The sequence below is a fragment of the Nyctibius grandis genome, chromosome 23, assembly GCF_013368605.1.
Source record: "Nyctibius grandis isolate bNycGra1 chromosome 23, bNycGra1.pri, whole genome shotgun sequence".
Classification (NCBI taxonomy): Eukaryota; Metazoa; Chordata; class Aves; order Nyctibiiformes; family Nyctibiidae; genus Nyctibius; species Nyctibius grandis.
Window position 1 is genome coordinate 2058441 of NC_090680.1, and position 15580 is coordinate 2074020.

At 47.7% G+C, this 15580-nt stretch overlaps 1 protein-coding gene across 1 annotated transcript in view; it reads left to right on the forward strand.

Annotated features, from left to right (window-relative positions):
- Nucleotides 1-8347: 8347 nt before the first annotated feature.
- Nucleotides 8348-15580, forward strand: part of ARHGAP31 (Rho GTPase activating protein 31) — a 62878-nt gene continuing 55645 nt past the window's right edge. The window contains exon 1 of the mRNA XM_068417381.1: nt 8348-9161. Within this exon, the coding sequence (XP_068273482.1) occupies nt 9062-9161 (100 nt within the window). The 5' untranslated portion in view covers nt 8348-9061. The remainder of the gene's footprint in view (nt 9162-15580) is intronic.

Below are 15580 nucleotides of genomic sequence, written 5' to 3' on the forward strand. Positions count from 1 at the left end.
CTGTGGATCAGGCAGACCCTTCGGTCTTAAAGAAACCTCTGTTCATTCTCTCTTCTCCCTGTCTGGCTTTTTTTCCCTTCTCCTTTGTTTTTTTCTTTGGCTCCATTTGTTTAAAACAAGCAAAAGTAATCTTAACATGGTTCTTGCTCTGCTCACCAGTAGGGCTGGAGATGCTTTTTTTCTCTCCCTACAGTGCTGAGGTTGTAGAAAATGGTAGCCAAGCACCACAAGAGCACAGAAAAGAAACCCGGGGTGAGTGAGAAGCATGTCTGACCGCACCTGTAACCCTGTATGCACATGAGCAGCTTCTACTACAATCAGGGCAGATAGCAAAGGCTTTCCAGGAACAACCTGCTGCTAAAACACGCACTGGCAGGAACACAGGATTAGGGGTGAGGGAGAACAGAGAGCAGATCTTTCATTGCTCCTTGCCAGCCTGATTTGTTGCCACTTGGCCTTCCCTCCGTGTCTTCTGATGCCTCCTCAAGACAGTCCCCTCCCTCAAAGTCACACCATAGAGCTCTTAGCACGGGGAAAAAGCCCACGCTGGAGCTTGAAGCAAGAGAGACAATTGCTTCCCGTTTCCCAGTACAGTATGTTACAAAGGGCCGTTGCAAAGCTTGGCTGCCTGACAGTTTCATTTGCAAGAGCGTTGGCCCCCTTCCAAGCAATTCTTTCAGGTCTCATTGTTTGGTAGGAAACAAACAAGGGGAACAGCACTGGGTGGGCACACCAGAAGAGGGTCTAAATATAGCAGGGCAGCATTAGGGAGCCAGGCTTCTTAGACAAAGCTTACTCTAAAGATAACAAAACCCCTCTGCTAGTCTGCAGAAAAGTCACCAGTCCTGCTATAGCCACCCCAGTTACACAGGAGAGGGCTCCCCAGATGTCCCAATCATATTGGCCTGCTACAACGATGCTACGCTAGCCTTAAAAGTTGAAAGCAGCCTGTTAAGCTGTGTCAGTAATTGCAACGCACAGAGAGAAAATTATTGGTTCCAGCCTGAAGTCTTTTGAGTACTTTCTGCCATAATTCACACCCAATATAACTTCAGCATGAATCAGGAAATAATCTGAACTACAGATTTAGACAATGAGGTGTCCCAGTGAAGGCAAGTCAAGCCCTTTCGGCCTGTGATGGAAAGAAGATAACTTCATACCACCTTTGCCTGGAGGTTTTGAGGCTCAGTAGGATTCAAATTAAATAATGTTGCTGACAGCACTGCAGGGCTGGTGATATTTCCGAAAGCAGAGGAAAAGAGAAAGCAAGTGTGCCAAAGAAGTTTAAAAACATCCTTCACAACCTGGCACATCCCCACAGAAAACACCTCCTGCTAGAACAGCCAGGGCGCAGGTAAGGGAATGTTAAAGGAGAAATGAGGCTTTCCCTGAGGGAGTATATGAAGAGCTTTAATATTATACATCCCGAGAGAGGGGGCACTCAAATCTCAGGCAGAAGGAATCTCCCCACATAGCTGATTTCCCTGCTCGGTACCTTCAGCATTTGAGAGCATACTAGAAAGGCAAGTTGTTTTTCCACTTAACCTAGGGACACACCTGACTGTGAAGAAGGATGTGGTCCAAGGCAGGAAGAGAAAGCCTAGAAGGGAGAGAGGATATGGTCAGCCTTGCAGAGAAGACAATAGTAGATGATTTGTGCAGACCCACCAGTGCTTTCCCTACAGGGACTTAGCTCAGCAAGCAGAAATAAGAAACAGCAAATGTGCTGGAGGCTGCCACTTGCAAGAACATCTGGCCTTGCCTGCCACAGCTGCTAGCACTCTACCCATCACAACTGACAGCCCTCTTGCAGAGGTGTTTGCAAGGGGGACACGTGGCTTTTGCAAACTTGTATTTCCCCTCTTCCCTGTTCCTGCCACCAAACCACATTTTGCCTTGCCAGAGACAGAGAGAAGGGGTGAAATAACAGTCTGTCCTAGCTGGAGACCATCATCATAGCTGGCAATTCTTCACAGGAACTCTTCCTCGTGGTGCTAGACGTTCAGACACAATAAAAGGAGTCTTAGTTGAAAGCTCGTGCTAAACCAAGACATAACTCTCTCACAGAAAAGATGATTCTCAGAAGTGATCAAGAGAAGACCCCAGAATAAAAGTCATCAGGTTTTAACTGACTCCTAAAAATATCACATAACAGGCTAGCTTTTATCCCTACAATAGTGAGCATCCCCTGAGCTATTTGTTGGGTTTTTTTTTCAACAGATGAGATTATTACAAAGCAGCCCTTATCTTCTACAGAAAGTGATCAAAATAGATTATTGCTTGAGTGAACACCTAAACTAATTTCTTTCCTTCCTTCCAGCTTAGTCTTTGTAATAGAGATTCTTTCTCAGTCCTTAGCCTTGTGTCACCATTAAAATAATGCAAGTGCAATGAACTGCTGGTTTTATGCAGTCAGGTTAACCCGTAACTTCCTTCTCCCATGGCAACATAATTAGCAGAACTGATAATAAAAGAGGGACACCTGAAGTGGGTGTTGGTGTCAGGGTCCTCTGAGTGGTGGTGAGCTGGGCTAATCAGAAGTTATATATGTGTAGTCCTTTATAGTATACCAGCAATGTTGCTGTTTGGCAGAATTGAAAGCAGGAGAAAGTAGTTTTTTCTTTTAACATTATAGGCCTCTGGCTCAACAGATTTCTCATTTCTGCTAGAACAGTGTTTATAGGGTAAAGTGTGGGGGAAATTCCTACAAAACCAGTGGGGTGCAAATGTGGAGGAACAGATCCTGAAAGTCTTCTACTCTCCTTTAGGGTGTGGTAATATAGCTGCTGGACATAGTGTCCAAGCAATGGGTGTTTGCAGTGGTAGATAGATCTCCTCAGGATTTTCTTCCCTGATTAAGTTTTCTTAGCTTCTAGAAATCCTGGCTGTGCTCGAGATCTGTTTGTTGCATGTATTCACAGGCTGGTAAGACATGAGAAGCAATGGGCTTATGATTAAGGCATTTCCCAAGTTCATAGGTGGTGTTGATTTGGCTTTTTGCTTTGCTGTAGAGTCACAACATAGTTTTAAGCAAGTTGTTTAATTTCTGTAGGTCTCTTTGGTTACCTATCAGGAGAAAAAAGGAGGCAAAAACATTTCCTGGTTTGGTGGGAATCCTTGTTGTTGTTATTTGCAGTAAGGCAATGTATTGAGGAAATCACTTTTCTCTCTATGACATGCTATCTTGCTTGTACTCAGCACAGGGCTGCCAGCTGCCTTTTCCATGTTGTCCAAAAAGCTGCTGGCAGGATGCTCTTGAACAGGCCTGTGTGAGTTTGGAATGGCTGCATGGTGTGAGGTTTGTGGCCTTCCTGCCTCACCAAATGGGTCATGTCATTGGTAAGATGCTTGGAGAAGGTTCAGAACATGCCTCTGAGATGAAGGAAGCTTTTGCTAGCTGTGTGGCTTGTCTGGTAGGGTTTTTCTCTGATTGTTTTATAATACTATTGTATCTTATTGCACTATCAATAGAGTTTTACACTGGGAGATATAAAGCCTTTCTATAATGATCTTTATGTTGTTTAAATTAAGAACAATTGGTGTCCCCAGTCAAGAGTTAGAGTTCCTCTGTGCTAGATGCTGCACAAACACACGATTAAGCAACCATCACTGTTCAGAAAAGTTTGTGCTCTGAGTAAGGGGAGATACATTCCTCATCTGTTTTTCTGTATGCAAGACACCTGTGAAATGCCTGGTCCTTCAGCCACAGATCCTTACCCTATGGCCTAACAAGCAATCTAGGAGAAAAGTACCTTCCTGATAGAGGGAGTGATTCATTTGTTCTCTTCTGGTTGCCTTCTACGACATCACTATGATGACACCGTGTCATCGTGCAGGCTCATGACTAGAGCCTTTTGGGTGCATGTCTGTTCCTCCTGGTTGCACTGCCGTGCCATGGGTAGGCAGCCAGCGGTAAGGAGACTCAGTAGCATGCGAGTGTGAGGTGCCCTCTTCATTTGTAGTTGAAGTGCTGGGATCTGCAAAGTAGCTAACAAAAAGCTTGCATGGGGCAGACAGACACACAGAAGGTGTGTCATGATGTGGGGCGAGAGGGTCCTCTGGAAGGCAGAAAGGGAGGTGAGAGCTGGAGGAGACAGGGCTTGTGGCTGGGAATGGGGTGAAATTAGGAACTGAGAGTGGTGGGTGCCCTGTGACAAGGGAAGTTGAAGGGTAGCCCCATGGTCTGCAGTCCGATGTGTACTCAGAGAAACAAAGCCTCCACGCCAGGCTTTAGGCTTCACAATATGCTCCAGCTTTGGCCACGGAGACAGGAGTAGACAGGAAACTGGGCTGGAGAGGGGCAGGAGAGGAAAGAGAGTATGTTGAGGGGTGGGGAGGGAGGGTGAACTGGCGTGTCAGGGTCTAACAATGAACTGTCTGTGTCAGGAAAACAGTCTTACTCGGCAGGGCTATTTTTAGGGGTTCAGATCCACCCCCCCCTCTCCAAGTCTTCCACTCCCTGGCCCCCCCAGCTCTTTTGTGCTGAGTGGCGCCTGGCAGATTGGTGGAGATTTTAAAGCTACAGATAGGAAAAAGCTCAAACACAATGAAGGAAACACAGCAGGGAGGGGAGAGATGGGTGCCCAGAAATAGCCGGCGTGACGCCTCCGCCACAGCCCCTGGCTCTTAGAAGGGGAAGAAATACTTAGGCCTAATGGCCAAAGCTGTTCCCCAGGCTCTCTGACTGCTTCTGGGGTCACTGATAGCTCGTCTGTGAGAACGGAGAGAACTGTCAAGTTGTTATCCATCCTGCGTTCACTCACACACAGGCGCTGGCGTGCCGTACCTGCTCCCAAGTCGAAGAGCGAAGCATTGCAGATCAGCAGCAAAGTGGGGTGGGAAGGTGCCCCAAATTCCTGCATGAACTTGTGGCCCTCTCTGACAGGGAGGCCTTTGTGACTAACTTCATAATCCTGACCTATTTTTGCAGGTTCAAAGGGAAAGAGTTGAAGTCAGTGCCGTGGGCCATGACTTCCTGATTTGGGCTGCGGTGCCATGGGGCAGCTGGCCATTACGCTGTTTGTACGGTGGCGGGGGCTAGGAAATAATCTCTATGGAGAGATTGCTTCTGTGAGAGCTCTGGCTTGCCTTGGTGTTGCTCTTATTCTGCAGACTCACTTTTTTCTTTTTTTTTCTTTTTCTTTTTTCCAGGAGGGAGAGAAATTCCCCCTTCTTTTCCAGCTGTTTGAGCTTTGAACTCCTTTTTGCTTTTCATACTTCTGGCCCATGTTCTTTTCCTCTCTGGCTTTGCCTGTTCTCATCCGTGAAAGCTTTTCCAGGAGGGACACTGGCTTACTCCTTAGCCCTGCCACTCACCCTAACTATTGGAGAGACCTCCCCCGCCTCTTGGGCTGCACAAATCCAGACTTCTTATTTTTTCCTCTGTGGAGGAGATCATCGCCCCTTTCCTTCAGAAAAATCCCCTGTCTCAGCACTAATTTCAGGCTCCAGTATGAAGCTCTTTGTTTGTAAAGCCTCCCTTGTTTGGTTCCCACTCACCTTGCCTGACCTCCTCCTCCCAGCCCTGGGCTCCCCAGGCAATCCTGCAGTGACCTCCACTCTGTCCTCTTGCTGAACCTTGTCCTGGCATGGGGAAAGCCACCCCCGTAGCCCAGCCTGCCTGGCAAGAGCTCTCCTGGAGCTGCTTGCACCTTCCTTTGCTCGCCACGGCACACTCCTCTTTCACCCTGCCTACCATGCCATTTTCTTTCTCTGGCTCCCTCTTCCCCCCATGGGGTACCCAGCATGGAGACAGCAAACTGCAATGCCCAAGAGACCCTCTATGAATAAAGTGGGAATCCTCTGTGTTTTGTTTTTAGCTCCTCCTCCCCTGGTTTGTCCTGCAAATACTGTTTTTTCTTGGCAGGAGAATGGCAGTCTCTCCCCACCCCACCGTGGCACTCTGGTGGCAATGGATGGTGGTGGTGGCTCTGCAGCCTGGCCTTGGGCAGCCATCACCCACCCGCAGCCCAGCCGGGGTTAGTGTAGCACAGCACATCCCCCAGATAACCAAAATCAGACTGCAGTGCTTGATTTCTGCAGTGTTCATCAGGTTCATGCCAGGTTGCTCCCTGCTGTGCCTGGGGCTGTGGCGCCCTTGCTGGTGATGTGAGGAAGCCATGTGCATGCAGGGGTTGATTTTATTTGTTGATTTTTGTTTTTTTTTTTTTTAAAAAGAAGCCATCCTCTATTGAAGACATCCTGTTTGAGTAGGCAAGGGAGGAGAGGGGAAACTGTATCATCTAAGATGGGGGCATGGAGGTGAGGGCAGGAGTATGGTGCAGTGGGTCAGCAGGCAGAGGTGACAGGTGAGGGCTGTGGACACAGACCTGATGTAGGGTGATGGAGGAGACCAGCACGGGGAGTTTAAATGTTCTGTTTGGCTCATGCAGGGAGGGAGGTGTCTGCAGAGGGGAGTCCAGGACTTCGAAGAAGATGTTGTGGTTACTCACAGTGGTGAAGCGGGTCCCCCTTGCTGGTCCAGTGCTGGGGCTCAGTCATGCAGGAGAGTGCTGACGTGTGTGGGAGGACATGCCTCCTCCCCAAGGGGGCAAGGAGAGGGCTTTCTCTTCCTACAGAAGGCAGCCAGCTGCCCGGGGCAGCAGGAGGTTGGCCCTGTGAGACATCCATGTCTGAGCATCCTGTTGTCTGTCTGACCTGTTTGAAGTCTGTCCCTTGGCAGGCAGGCAGGATGCGCTGCGGCACGCAATGGCTTTGGTGGCATGCTGGTACAGGGAGGGATCCCATGTGCCAGCTTGACATCAAGGTGCTGTGAGAAGCCCAGAATAAAATCAAGGAATTTTTAAGTGTTTCATGAGCACTGAGGGTCCCTGAGAACAATCATCGGTCTGGTGGTGAGAGCTCAGTTTCCCCCCTTAGCCTTGTAGTGGGAGCAGGAGGCTGGAAACCGACAGGCCAGACATCTCTCTGGCACCCTTCTGCAAATCATTTTCCCCTCAACCCATCAGCCAGAAAGCTGTAAAATGGGGATAATGTTCATAATTATGGTAATAAACTGAACAATAGGAGTTATAATTGCTCCAGGTCCTTCACCAAGGCTCTTGCTGTTTTTTCTTGTATATGAAGTGATACACACCCCAACACTTCTGATGGAAAAATAAAGAAGTCACCATACCGACAGACAGAACCTGAAGGGCTTTTGGCAGCAGATGGATCACAGTCAGAGGCTTGATTCCTCTGAAAAACGGCTCTTTCTCAAAATAAAGGGGTGAGGTGGTGAGTTTGCAGAGCTCTGCGGGAGGAGATGGGGTTTCTCTGCTGCTTGAGGGTGCAGAGCCCAGGGCTGAGGAGGGTGGTATGTTAAGGGAGTCCTTTGCCCCATTTCCTGGCCAGTTTTCCTCCAAACAAAAACTACTCTCCCCATCTTTTGTCTGATTTTTGGTGAAAAGCTGCAATTCCCTGTTTTTCATTTGTTTGTTTGTTTTTCACCCATACCCATACAGTTATATTTGGTGTGGAGCAAGAGGGGGCAGTGAAGCCTTAGCAGAGTTAAGTTTGCCTCCCTAGGTGAAGCGTGTGGCCCACCAGCATACCCAGTCATGTAAAGAGGTTGAGTTTCTGGGATAAAAAATGTAGAGAAAGTGCAAGTGACTGCTCTGATGAGCAGTACTGAAGGTTAGAATAGAATAGAATATGCGTGTACTGAAGGTTAGAATAGAAAGGTGTTGGCAGGGGCCGGCAAGACTCAGGGTTCGAGGGCAGACTCGTCCCATTTCCCTTCTTGTCGCTACAGAGTGATTTCTGTTTCCTTGTCTTTAAACCCCTTCGTCGGTCAAGGGGAGCCTTTTTTGGGAGCTGACTCAAAAGTACATGAACTTAGATGCCTGGATGGCATCTGTTTCTGCTTGCTGGGGAGCTGGGTAGAAGGGAGCTGAAGGTTTCCCTCCTCTCCCCTCTCTTTAGTTCCCCAACTTTCTGCCCCACTTCTTGCGCTTCAGTAGCTCCAGCCTGCACCTCTGGAGAGGAAAGCAAATCCTGAAGTGACAGAGTCATGTTCGAGGGCAGGAAGGCGCCTTGCGATGAAGGACTAGATGAAGAGAGGCAGAGATTTATTGAAGCAGATCTTAGTCTCTCTCCTCCTCTCCAGCCCCTCCTTGGGCCTTTTCAGAGCTGAGCGTTGGTAGCGCAGGAAGCGCCTGACCGCGCCGCGGGCTGCGGCTCAGCTTGGCTCGCAGTGATTTCCTCTCAGGCAGTCCGTTATCTGTCGACTGTCAGGACAGGCTTTCCCTCTTCCTCCCCCTGTCCCCATCCCCGTCCCCCAACTCCTCTCCCCGCCTTCCTTCAGCCTCTCACACACACACACACATGCACTTTACTGCCAAAAACTGTCCTCCGCCCCCCTCCTCAGCTAACTTCCTTTCAGCATTTTTTTGAGCTGGATAATCCTAGGATTTGTAAAACAGGGGAAAGGAGAGAGCGAGCGAGCGGGAGTCAGAACAGGAAGCTGGTTTCTCATTCCTCTAACTGTCCGAAGGCAGGAGGAGGGGAAGGGGGGGAGCCAAAGAGGAGCCTTGTGCAGACTCTTCCCCGATCCCTTTTCATTAGTCCGTTTGAACTTCTAGTCTCCTCCGAAAGCCAAGAGAAGGAAGACCAGACTGAGACGCTTTCTGCTGGAAGTGGTGACAGCGCAGCTGACAAAACCCAGAAAGTGGCCGTGGAGGGTCCCAGGACTGTGCTGAGGGAAAGACGTCCCCCCCCACCATCGCCTGCCCCCAACTTGCCAGCTCCAATGCGGGCACCCGTCCACCACCCACTTCCCTCTGATGAGAACCCTTCCGGGCTCGGGCTATGATCGCTGCTGCTGCCGGCTGGGGAGCCTCCTCTCACCCTGACCTTCCTCTGCCACAGGAGCAGCCCAACATCTGGTGGGGATTAATGTTTACTTCTCCAGCTGGACACTGTATGGGACCCCCGATGTTACTCCCTGGGAGCAGGACACGGGTGGTGGTCTGAGAAGAGCAAGATTTTTGTCGCCCAGCGTGAGGCCGGGGGGAGGGGGGCAAGGCAGGACAGGGGGCGAACCTCTTCTGGGACTAACCTCATGAAGAACAAGGGAGCCAAGCAGAAACTCAAGAGGAAGGGAGCCGCGAGCGCGTTCGGCTGCGACCTGACGGAGTATCTGGAGAGCTCTGGGCAGGATGGTAAATGCCTCTTTATTCTCACTCTGGTAGCGGAGGAGCAGAGAGCACGTCCCCCCTTTTTTTTATCGGTAGGACTGAAAACCGGACCTTTCCCAAGGCTGAGGGCTAGACAACCTGGAGGTGATTTATCACTGGGAAGTGGAGTCACTGCCCAGTTGCTCACAATGAATGAACAGTCAGAAGATTGCTTTGGTGACGCGTCTGCATGATCCTTGCATGAGTAGTGCTGTGTGTGGGGAAAGGACTGGGCTGGGGCTCTTGGGCTGCCTATGTGTGGACAGAGGTGGCCAGCCATACCTTATGGTGCCCTCTCCCATCCGCCTGGCCGTGGAAGGGGGTAGCAGACTTTCAGGGAGCTAGGTTCGGAAATCAGAACTGCGCTTAGTGTTGTCTCCTCCCGGACTTGGAAATCCTCCCAACGTCCACGAGACAGTTGCAGGGCTGTAGGGAGGAACTGGTAAAGTCTTATCTGCCCCTCCTGGACTCCACTACAGTTCCTATGTTGTCCTTTCACTGCTGGATGGAGACAGGATAGAGACTGGGGGGTGGGGTGGAGTAGGGATGAGTGTGAGTTGTAAGGTGCAGCTGAGCTAATATTTTCACTACTCTGCCTGTTATCTTTCTCTCCTCTCCTCCTCCCCCTGACCTCCATGCCCCCAGATATCAGATGAGAACATGGTAGCTCAGACAAGAGGTAACTGCAATATGATCAGAGGGTCCTGAGCTTGAAATGATCAGTTATGGATAAGGGAAGGAGCAGAACAATTTTTCTTAAAGAGGGTTGGATGATGAGAGAAGCAGTTGAGAGTTTGGTGTACAGAAAGACCTGCAGTTTAGCAACAGGAAAAATAAATACATGCCTGTTACCACCCCTGATGTGAGCGTTAGGTTCCAGTTTTAGCATTACATTCCAGTTTGAATTAACTAACTTTTATCAATGTCAGGCTGCTCTGAGCAAAAAAAGCTTCTAGCAGCAACGTCAGCTTTGTACGGGGAGGGCTGTACAATCAGGTCTTTCATTTGCTGATGAGCATGGCTGATGAAGTACGGTGTGGAACTGCACTGGCAGAAGGATGGACTACATAACAGTAGTCCTTTCCGTTGCACGGTGAAGAGGGCAGTACACACATCACTAAGTTAAATGTTATATATGTGCATTTATTTAGGTACGGGGGAAAACCAGTCGTTCAATTTCATTGTGAGTCATCCATAACAATTACTGTATCTTTTAAATTATATAGCCCTTAATGGCAATTGAATTGAAATAGCAAAAAATAACAGACTTAACGAACTGATACCACTTTGCCAGCATGAGGTACAGATAGATAAATTCCATCCAGTGCTAACATGAGCTGCCGTGGTAGAGGAACAATTTACAGCTGTTTACAGGAACGCTGAAAAACAGCGCAGGGAAGGCAGGCACAGGCAGTATATTCAGTTGAAGCAGCAAGGGGGATTTTAAAGGGAGAAACATAGTTACTGCAGTTGAAATTAGGCCAGAACAGCAAAATTTATTACCCAAAATCCCATAGTTTTTTAAAGTAGTTTTTTGGGCACAAGAAAGAAGGACATTGTCTCAAGTCTCATTTGTGGGATGGTTCACAGTTCCAACCTACTTATCTCTCCATGCTGAGGAGCAGTGGGGGAGAATATGAAGTTCCTTTCCCTTTATGCAGTACTGCTACTTGCTGAATAGTACAACCCGTTGCCCAGTGCCGTGGGATCCAGAAATGAAAGCCTCAATTGTTATAGGTTTATTGGGAAGGGTGTAAGTTAGATTCATACAATTCAATCTGTTGGGACAGGGAGAGAAGAAGTGAGAGGATTAGAGATGCTATTTTTTTTGCTGGTAGGGCTCTCAGGATCAATAGGAAAGTGACCGAGTATGCCAAAGTGACATCTTGGGAAGAAATGAAGGTTCAGATGTCACCAGGACATCACAAACTTGCAACCTGTAATTATGAAACAAAATTAGAAGAGCATTTAGGGTATGAGAGATGGTTGATGTGGGGATAATTGAGTTGTCCTGCTAAGAATTATTTCCAGTGACAAGCCAGTCCTCCTGCAAGCAGGGGCTTTGGTAGAAACGGAAATCAATAACTTGATGCTTTAGATAGTTCTATGTGTTTAACTGGTGCGATGCAGGCTCTGGTTGTTCTCTACTTGGGAGCAATGAAGGTGTGAGACTGTTCATGGTATCTGGGAGTGATGAGGAGGGGGAGAGCACTTTGGCTGCTGTCCAGAAAACATTTTGTTGTGGACCTTTGTGAAAGTAGGTTTTAAGGTGCACCCAGAAGGGTGAAATGGAAAAGAAGAAGAGTCTGTAGGACAGGCAGGACACAAGTCAGATGATTGGTTGTGCTTTCATGCTCAGGTCTGCTTTATGCCATCCTGCAGTGCTGCATTGTGTGACTGGTCCTGCACACTCACACAGGCAAAGAGAAGCAGAGTCCTGCTTTGCTGGTGCTGGGGATGGCAAAGGGAGCACAGGGGATGGCCAAGGCTGATGTAGACAACTCAGTTTGGCTTTTTTCCTTCTGGATCAGTACACGGCCATTGCAGTTAGGTGCGGCACTACTTGTGTGGTGCTTTGTGGAGGAGATCCACAACTTGAGTCCCTACATGCTTGTGGTTGTTGAAGAGCAGCTTGTGCTTTCTGCAGGGACCTTAGTCCCTGTGTCGTTGCCAAATTCCAGTGGAGAGAATTATATTCTGCTTAAGGTATCAGCATTTCCTCTCCTGTCATTTAACTGTTTAATAACTTGCTACGGTCTGCTTCAGAGATTGCTGCGTTCCAGTGAAGGGTGAAAAGATCCTGCTGTCTCCCTTACGAGACAGATGTACCTAAGGCTCTGTTATAAAGAGTTTTACGATAATACAATAAAAGCTGTGGCAGAACTACAAAGTATTGAAGAGCAGCTTAGATGGAAAAACTTTAGCAGGTATAGCGGGGTAGCTCAGGAGACTAAAAATGTCATACAAAGCCTTTAGCCCTAAGTTGATTCTTCAGATCTGACCCAGGTCAGTGGTGATGGACAGATGTTGCTGTCTGGTGGCTGGTTTGAAGGTCAGATATATTGAATTTACTGTACTTCAAGTCAGTTCCTGTCACTACTGCATTTGACCCTACTTGGCCTTTTCCTGCTGGCAGTCTCTATGCAGAGACTGGTCATGCTGCTTATGGGGGCAGACTGCTATCAGTGCTCCAAAGCATTTAAAACCATGACTCAGGCCACAAAAATCACGAGATAAAACAAAAATCAGTGCTGGGTTCTTTTTCTGCTTTCTGTTTTCTGGATCTTCAGTGTGCATCTCAGTTAAGTTTTCAAGTCTTTCTACTGGCAAGAGGGCCAGAAACTTGGGGAAAAAATTAGCTTTTCTTCCTTCCCACTAAAATTCTCAAACAATGACTTTAATAGCAGTGAATTTGAGGAAAAGCTCACATAAGACATAAAAGAATGGTGGCTGGCAATACCAATGAGTAGAAGTAATCTGGTTTCACATAGTCCCTCTTCTGTTGCTGCCAGCACTGAATCCACATACGGAGGCAAGTGATCTTCTGGAGCGTCAGAGCTTGACTAGAAAGCAGTGTCAGGATTTGGGCGTGGATAGGCACCCATGCAGGAGGAAGTTAGCGCTAATTTCCTCTACTAAAACATTTTCCTGTGTCATACTTTAATAGAGTGTTGTACGGGTGCAATGGAGCTAACAGATATTAGCCCTGAAATATTAACATTAGAGCCATGTTTTGGCCTCTTGATAACCAGCCTGGTTTCCAGAGGAGAAAAGAATATAGTTAGCCTGGAGAAGAGGAGGCTCAGAGGTGACCTTATTGCAGTCTGCAACTACCTGAAGGGAGGTTGTAGTGGAGTGGGAGTAGGCCTCTTCTCCCGGGCAACTAGCGATAGGACAAGAGGACACAGCCTCAAGCTTCACCAGGGGAGGTTCAAGTTAGACATTAGGAAGAATTTCTTTTCAGAAAGGGTCAGTAGACATTGGAAGGGGCTGCCCAGGGAGGTGGTGGAGTCACCATCTCTGGAGGTGTTTAAGAAAAGACTGGACATGGCACTTAGTGCCATGGTCTAGTTGACATGGTGGTGTCAGGGCAATGGTTGGACTCGATGATCCCAGAGGTCTCTTCCAACCTGGTTGATTCTGTGATTCTGTGATAGTGCCTCTACTGATGTCAATAGGAGCTGCACGTCAGGCCCCCAGTTCCTGTAATCACAACAGTATAATTTTCTAGTGTCAGATGGGCCAGCAGAAAAGACAAGACTCAAGGTTGTGCACAAACCTTAGTTGGTGCAGGACAGTCTGAACTGCCTAAGAAAACAGTCACAAAGAGTAATCTTGCTTCTGGTTATATCACAAAGTGTTGTAAGAGGGGGCTGAAAAAGTCAAAGCTGTTAAAGTGAGAGGGACTAAGTCAAAATGGAGTTTAATATTCTCAGTACTTGTAACTGTGGGAGATTCAGATTGGGATTTCAGGTACACAACCAGGAACAACTTCCATTTTTAAAAACAGAAGTAAACACAGCATCTATAAAAATTTGTGCTGGTAAAAGATAATCCAGTCTTTTGCATAGGAACTGCTACTGATTCAGACTTACCTTTTCTTCATTTGCTTAGAGCCAGGTAGGACTTGGAGAAAGGCTGAATCATTTCCTTAATTTTTAATATGATGGTGTCTAGATGTTGGGATAGAAGGTGCTACCAGGACTGCAAAAAGCCAAATCTCAGATTAAACGCCTTGTTCTCAGGGTGCAGGTCAGCACTGTATGTCTGAGCTTCCCCTATTTGCTGGAGAATTAATTCTGCTGTTGCTGTACCCCTCTGTGGTTTCTTGCACATCTGTTTCCTGTCTGATGTTTTCTGATTGGGATGCAATGAGATCAGCTTTTCCCCTTAACCCCCTCCCACACTCCCCATGGCTACCTTAACACCTCTCATCCTGAGCCTGTGGCACCCAAAGCACTTTCTAGCTCTTTTGTCTAATGCTGCTTATTGGCTTTGTTTGTTATTTGCTGTAGAAATAGAGCTGCTTCATTCGAGGAGCTTTTTTAAGGCATTGGAACAGGCTGCCCAGGGAGGTGGTGGAGTCACCATCCCTGGAGGTGTTCAAAAAACATCTAGATGTGGCGCTCCTGGACATGGTTTAGCGGGCATGGTGGCATTGGGTGGATGGTTGGACTTGATGATCTTCTAGGTCTTTTCCAACCTTAAAAATTCTATGATTCTATGATTCTATGATTCTATGAACTCCCTCTTGCTCTCCGGTTGAGGCTCCTTCTTGCCATGGCATAGAGCTGGGCTGGCCAGCAGCACTCCCCGAGGCTGGGGAGGTGAAAGGGAGATGTTGTCTGCAAATATAGCACAGGGAGATGGGTAAGGAAACCCTTACAAGCCCCTGGATTGTAATATGGGGAAGGAGACAACAATATGGGTAGCCCACATGATATTGTTCTATGCTGTGTGGCTGTGCAATGACTGCTTCTGCCTTGTCACAACTGCATTCGATTGAAAGTGTAAGGAAAGTTTTCATTTAGTGTTAGTGGTCTCATAAAAACATGGGAGCTCTGGCTTGCTCTGACTCCCCAAGCAGCATCTTAACCGCTTTTGAGAGCTGCAGTAAGTCAAGACTTCACTGTAGGATAGGCAAGTATTTCTGAGGGAAAACTGTAACACTAATCCAGTGGTAATATGCTTTGTACAAAGGAAAGGTGGCCTTGGATACTCTGGCTGTTTTGGTACGCCTTAGCACGTACCTAATTTTGATGCTGTATATTTCATTGTGAAGCTGCCTCATCTGTGCTCAGGTGGATGAGGAGACCTGTAACTCAGGAAGAAAGTGGTTTGCTTCAGGAACAGGCTCCCTTCAGAGCCAATTGTTAAACGTGCTACCCAGATGTGAAGCAGCTTTTCTGGGTCATGTGGCTTTCCTTCCTCACGCTTGCATATGCAGCTGCATGTGTTTGTGGGATAAGAGCATGCAGGGATGTGCGTGAGGGTGCATGCAAGTCCACAGCACCTGTACGTGTGTACCATACAAAGATGCATTTGTGTCCACTTAGTATATTTCTTTTAAGCTGCTTTTCCCTTGCTGATGTTTTCAAGTGAATGCATGCCCACACTTTTGGGTAAGTGCTTTTGGTTAGCGATGCATGCAGGACGTCCTGGGAAAACTGCTGAAGGATCATTAATGGCAACGTGGAGGAAAAAGACAAGGCCATTTTTTTTTTTAAAGTCCCCTTCGAAAAATGCAAATGCCACACGCTCATTTAATCTGCTGCAGAAGAATGAAGAGCTGCATTCATCCTGCTCTCAAAATTAGAAACTGTGGCACTGGGCATTTCTGTCTCAAGAACTGATTGAGCTGAAAAGAAATCTTTTTCTGTCTTTGTGGCCAGGTTGCTTTCAAG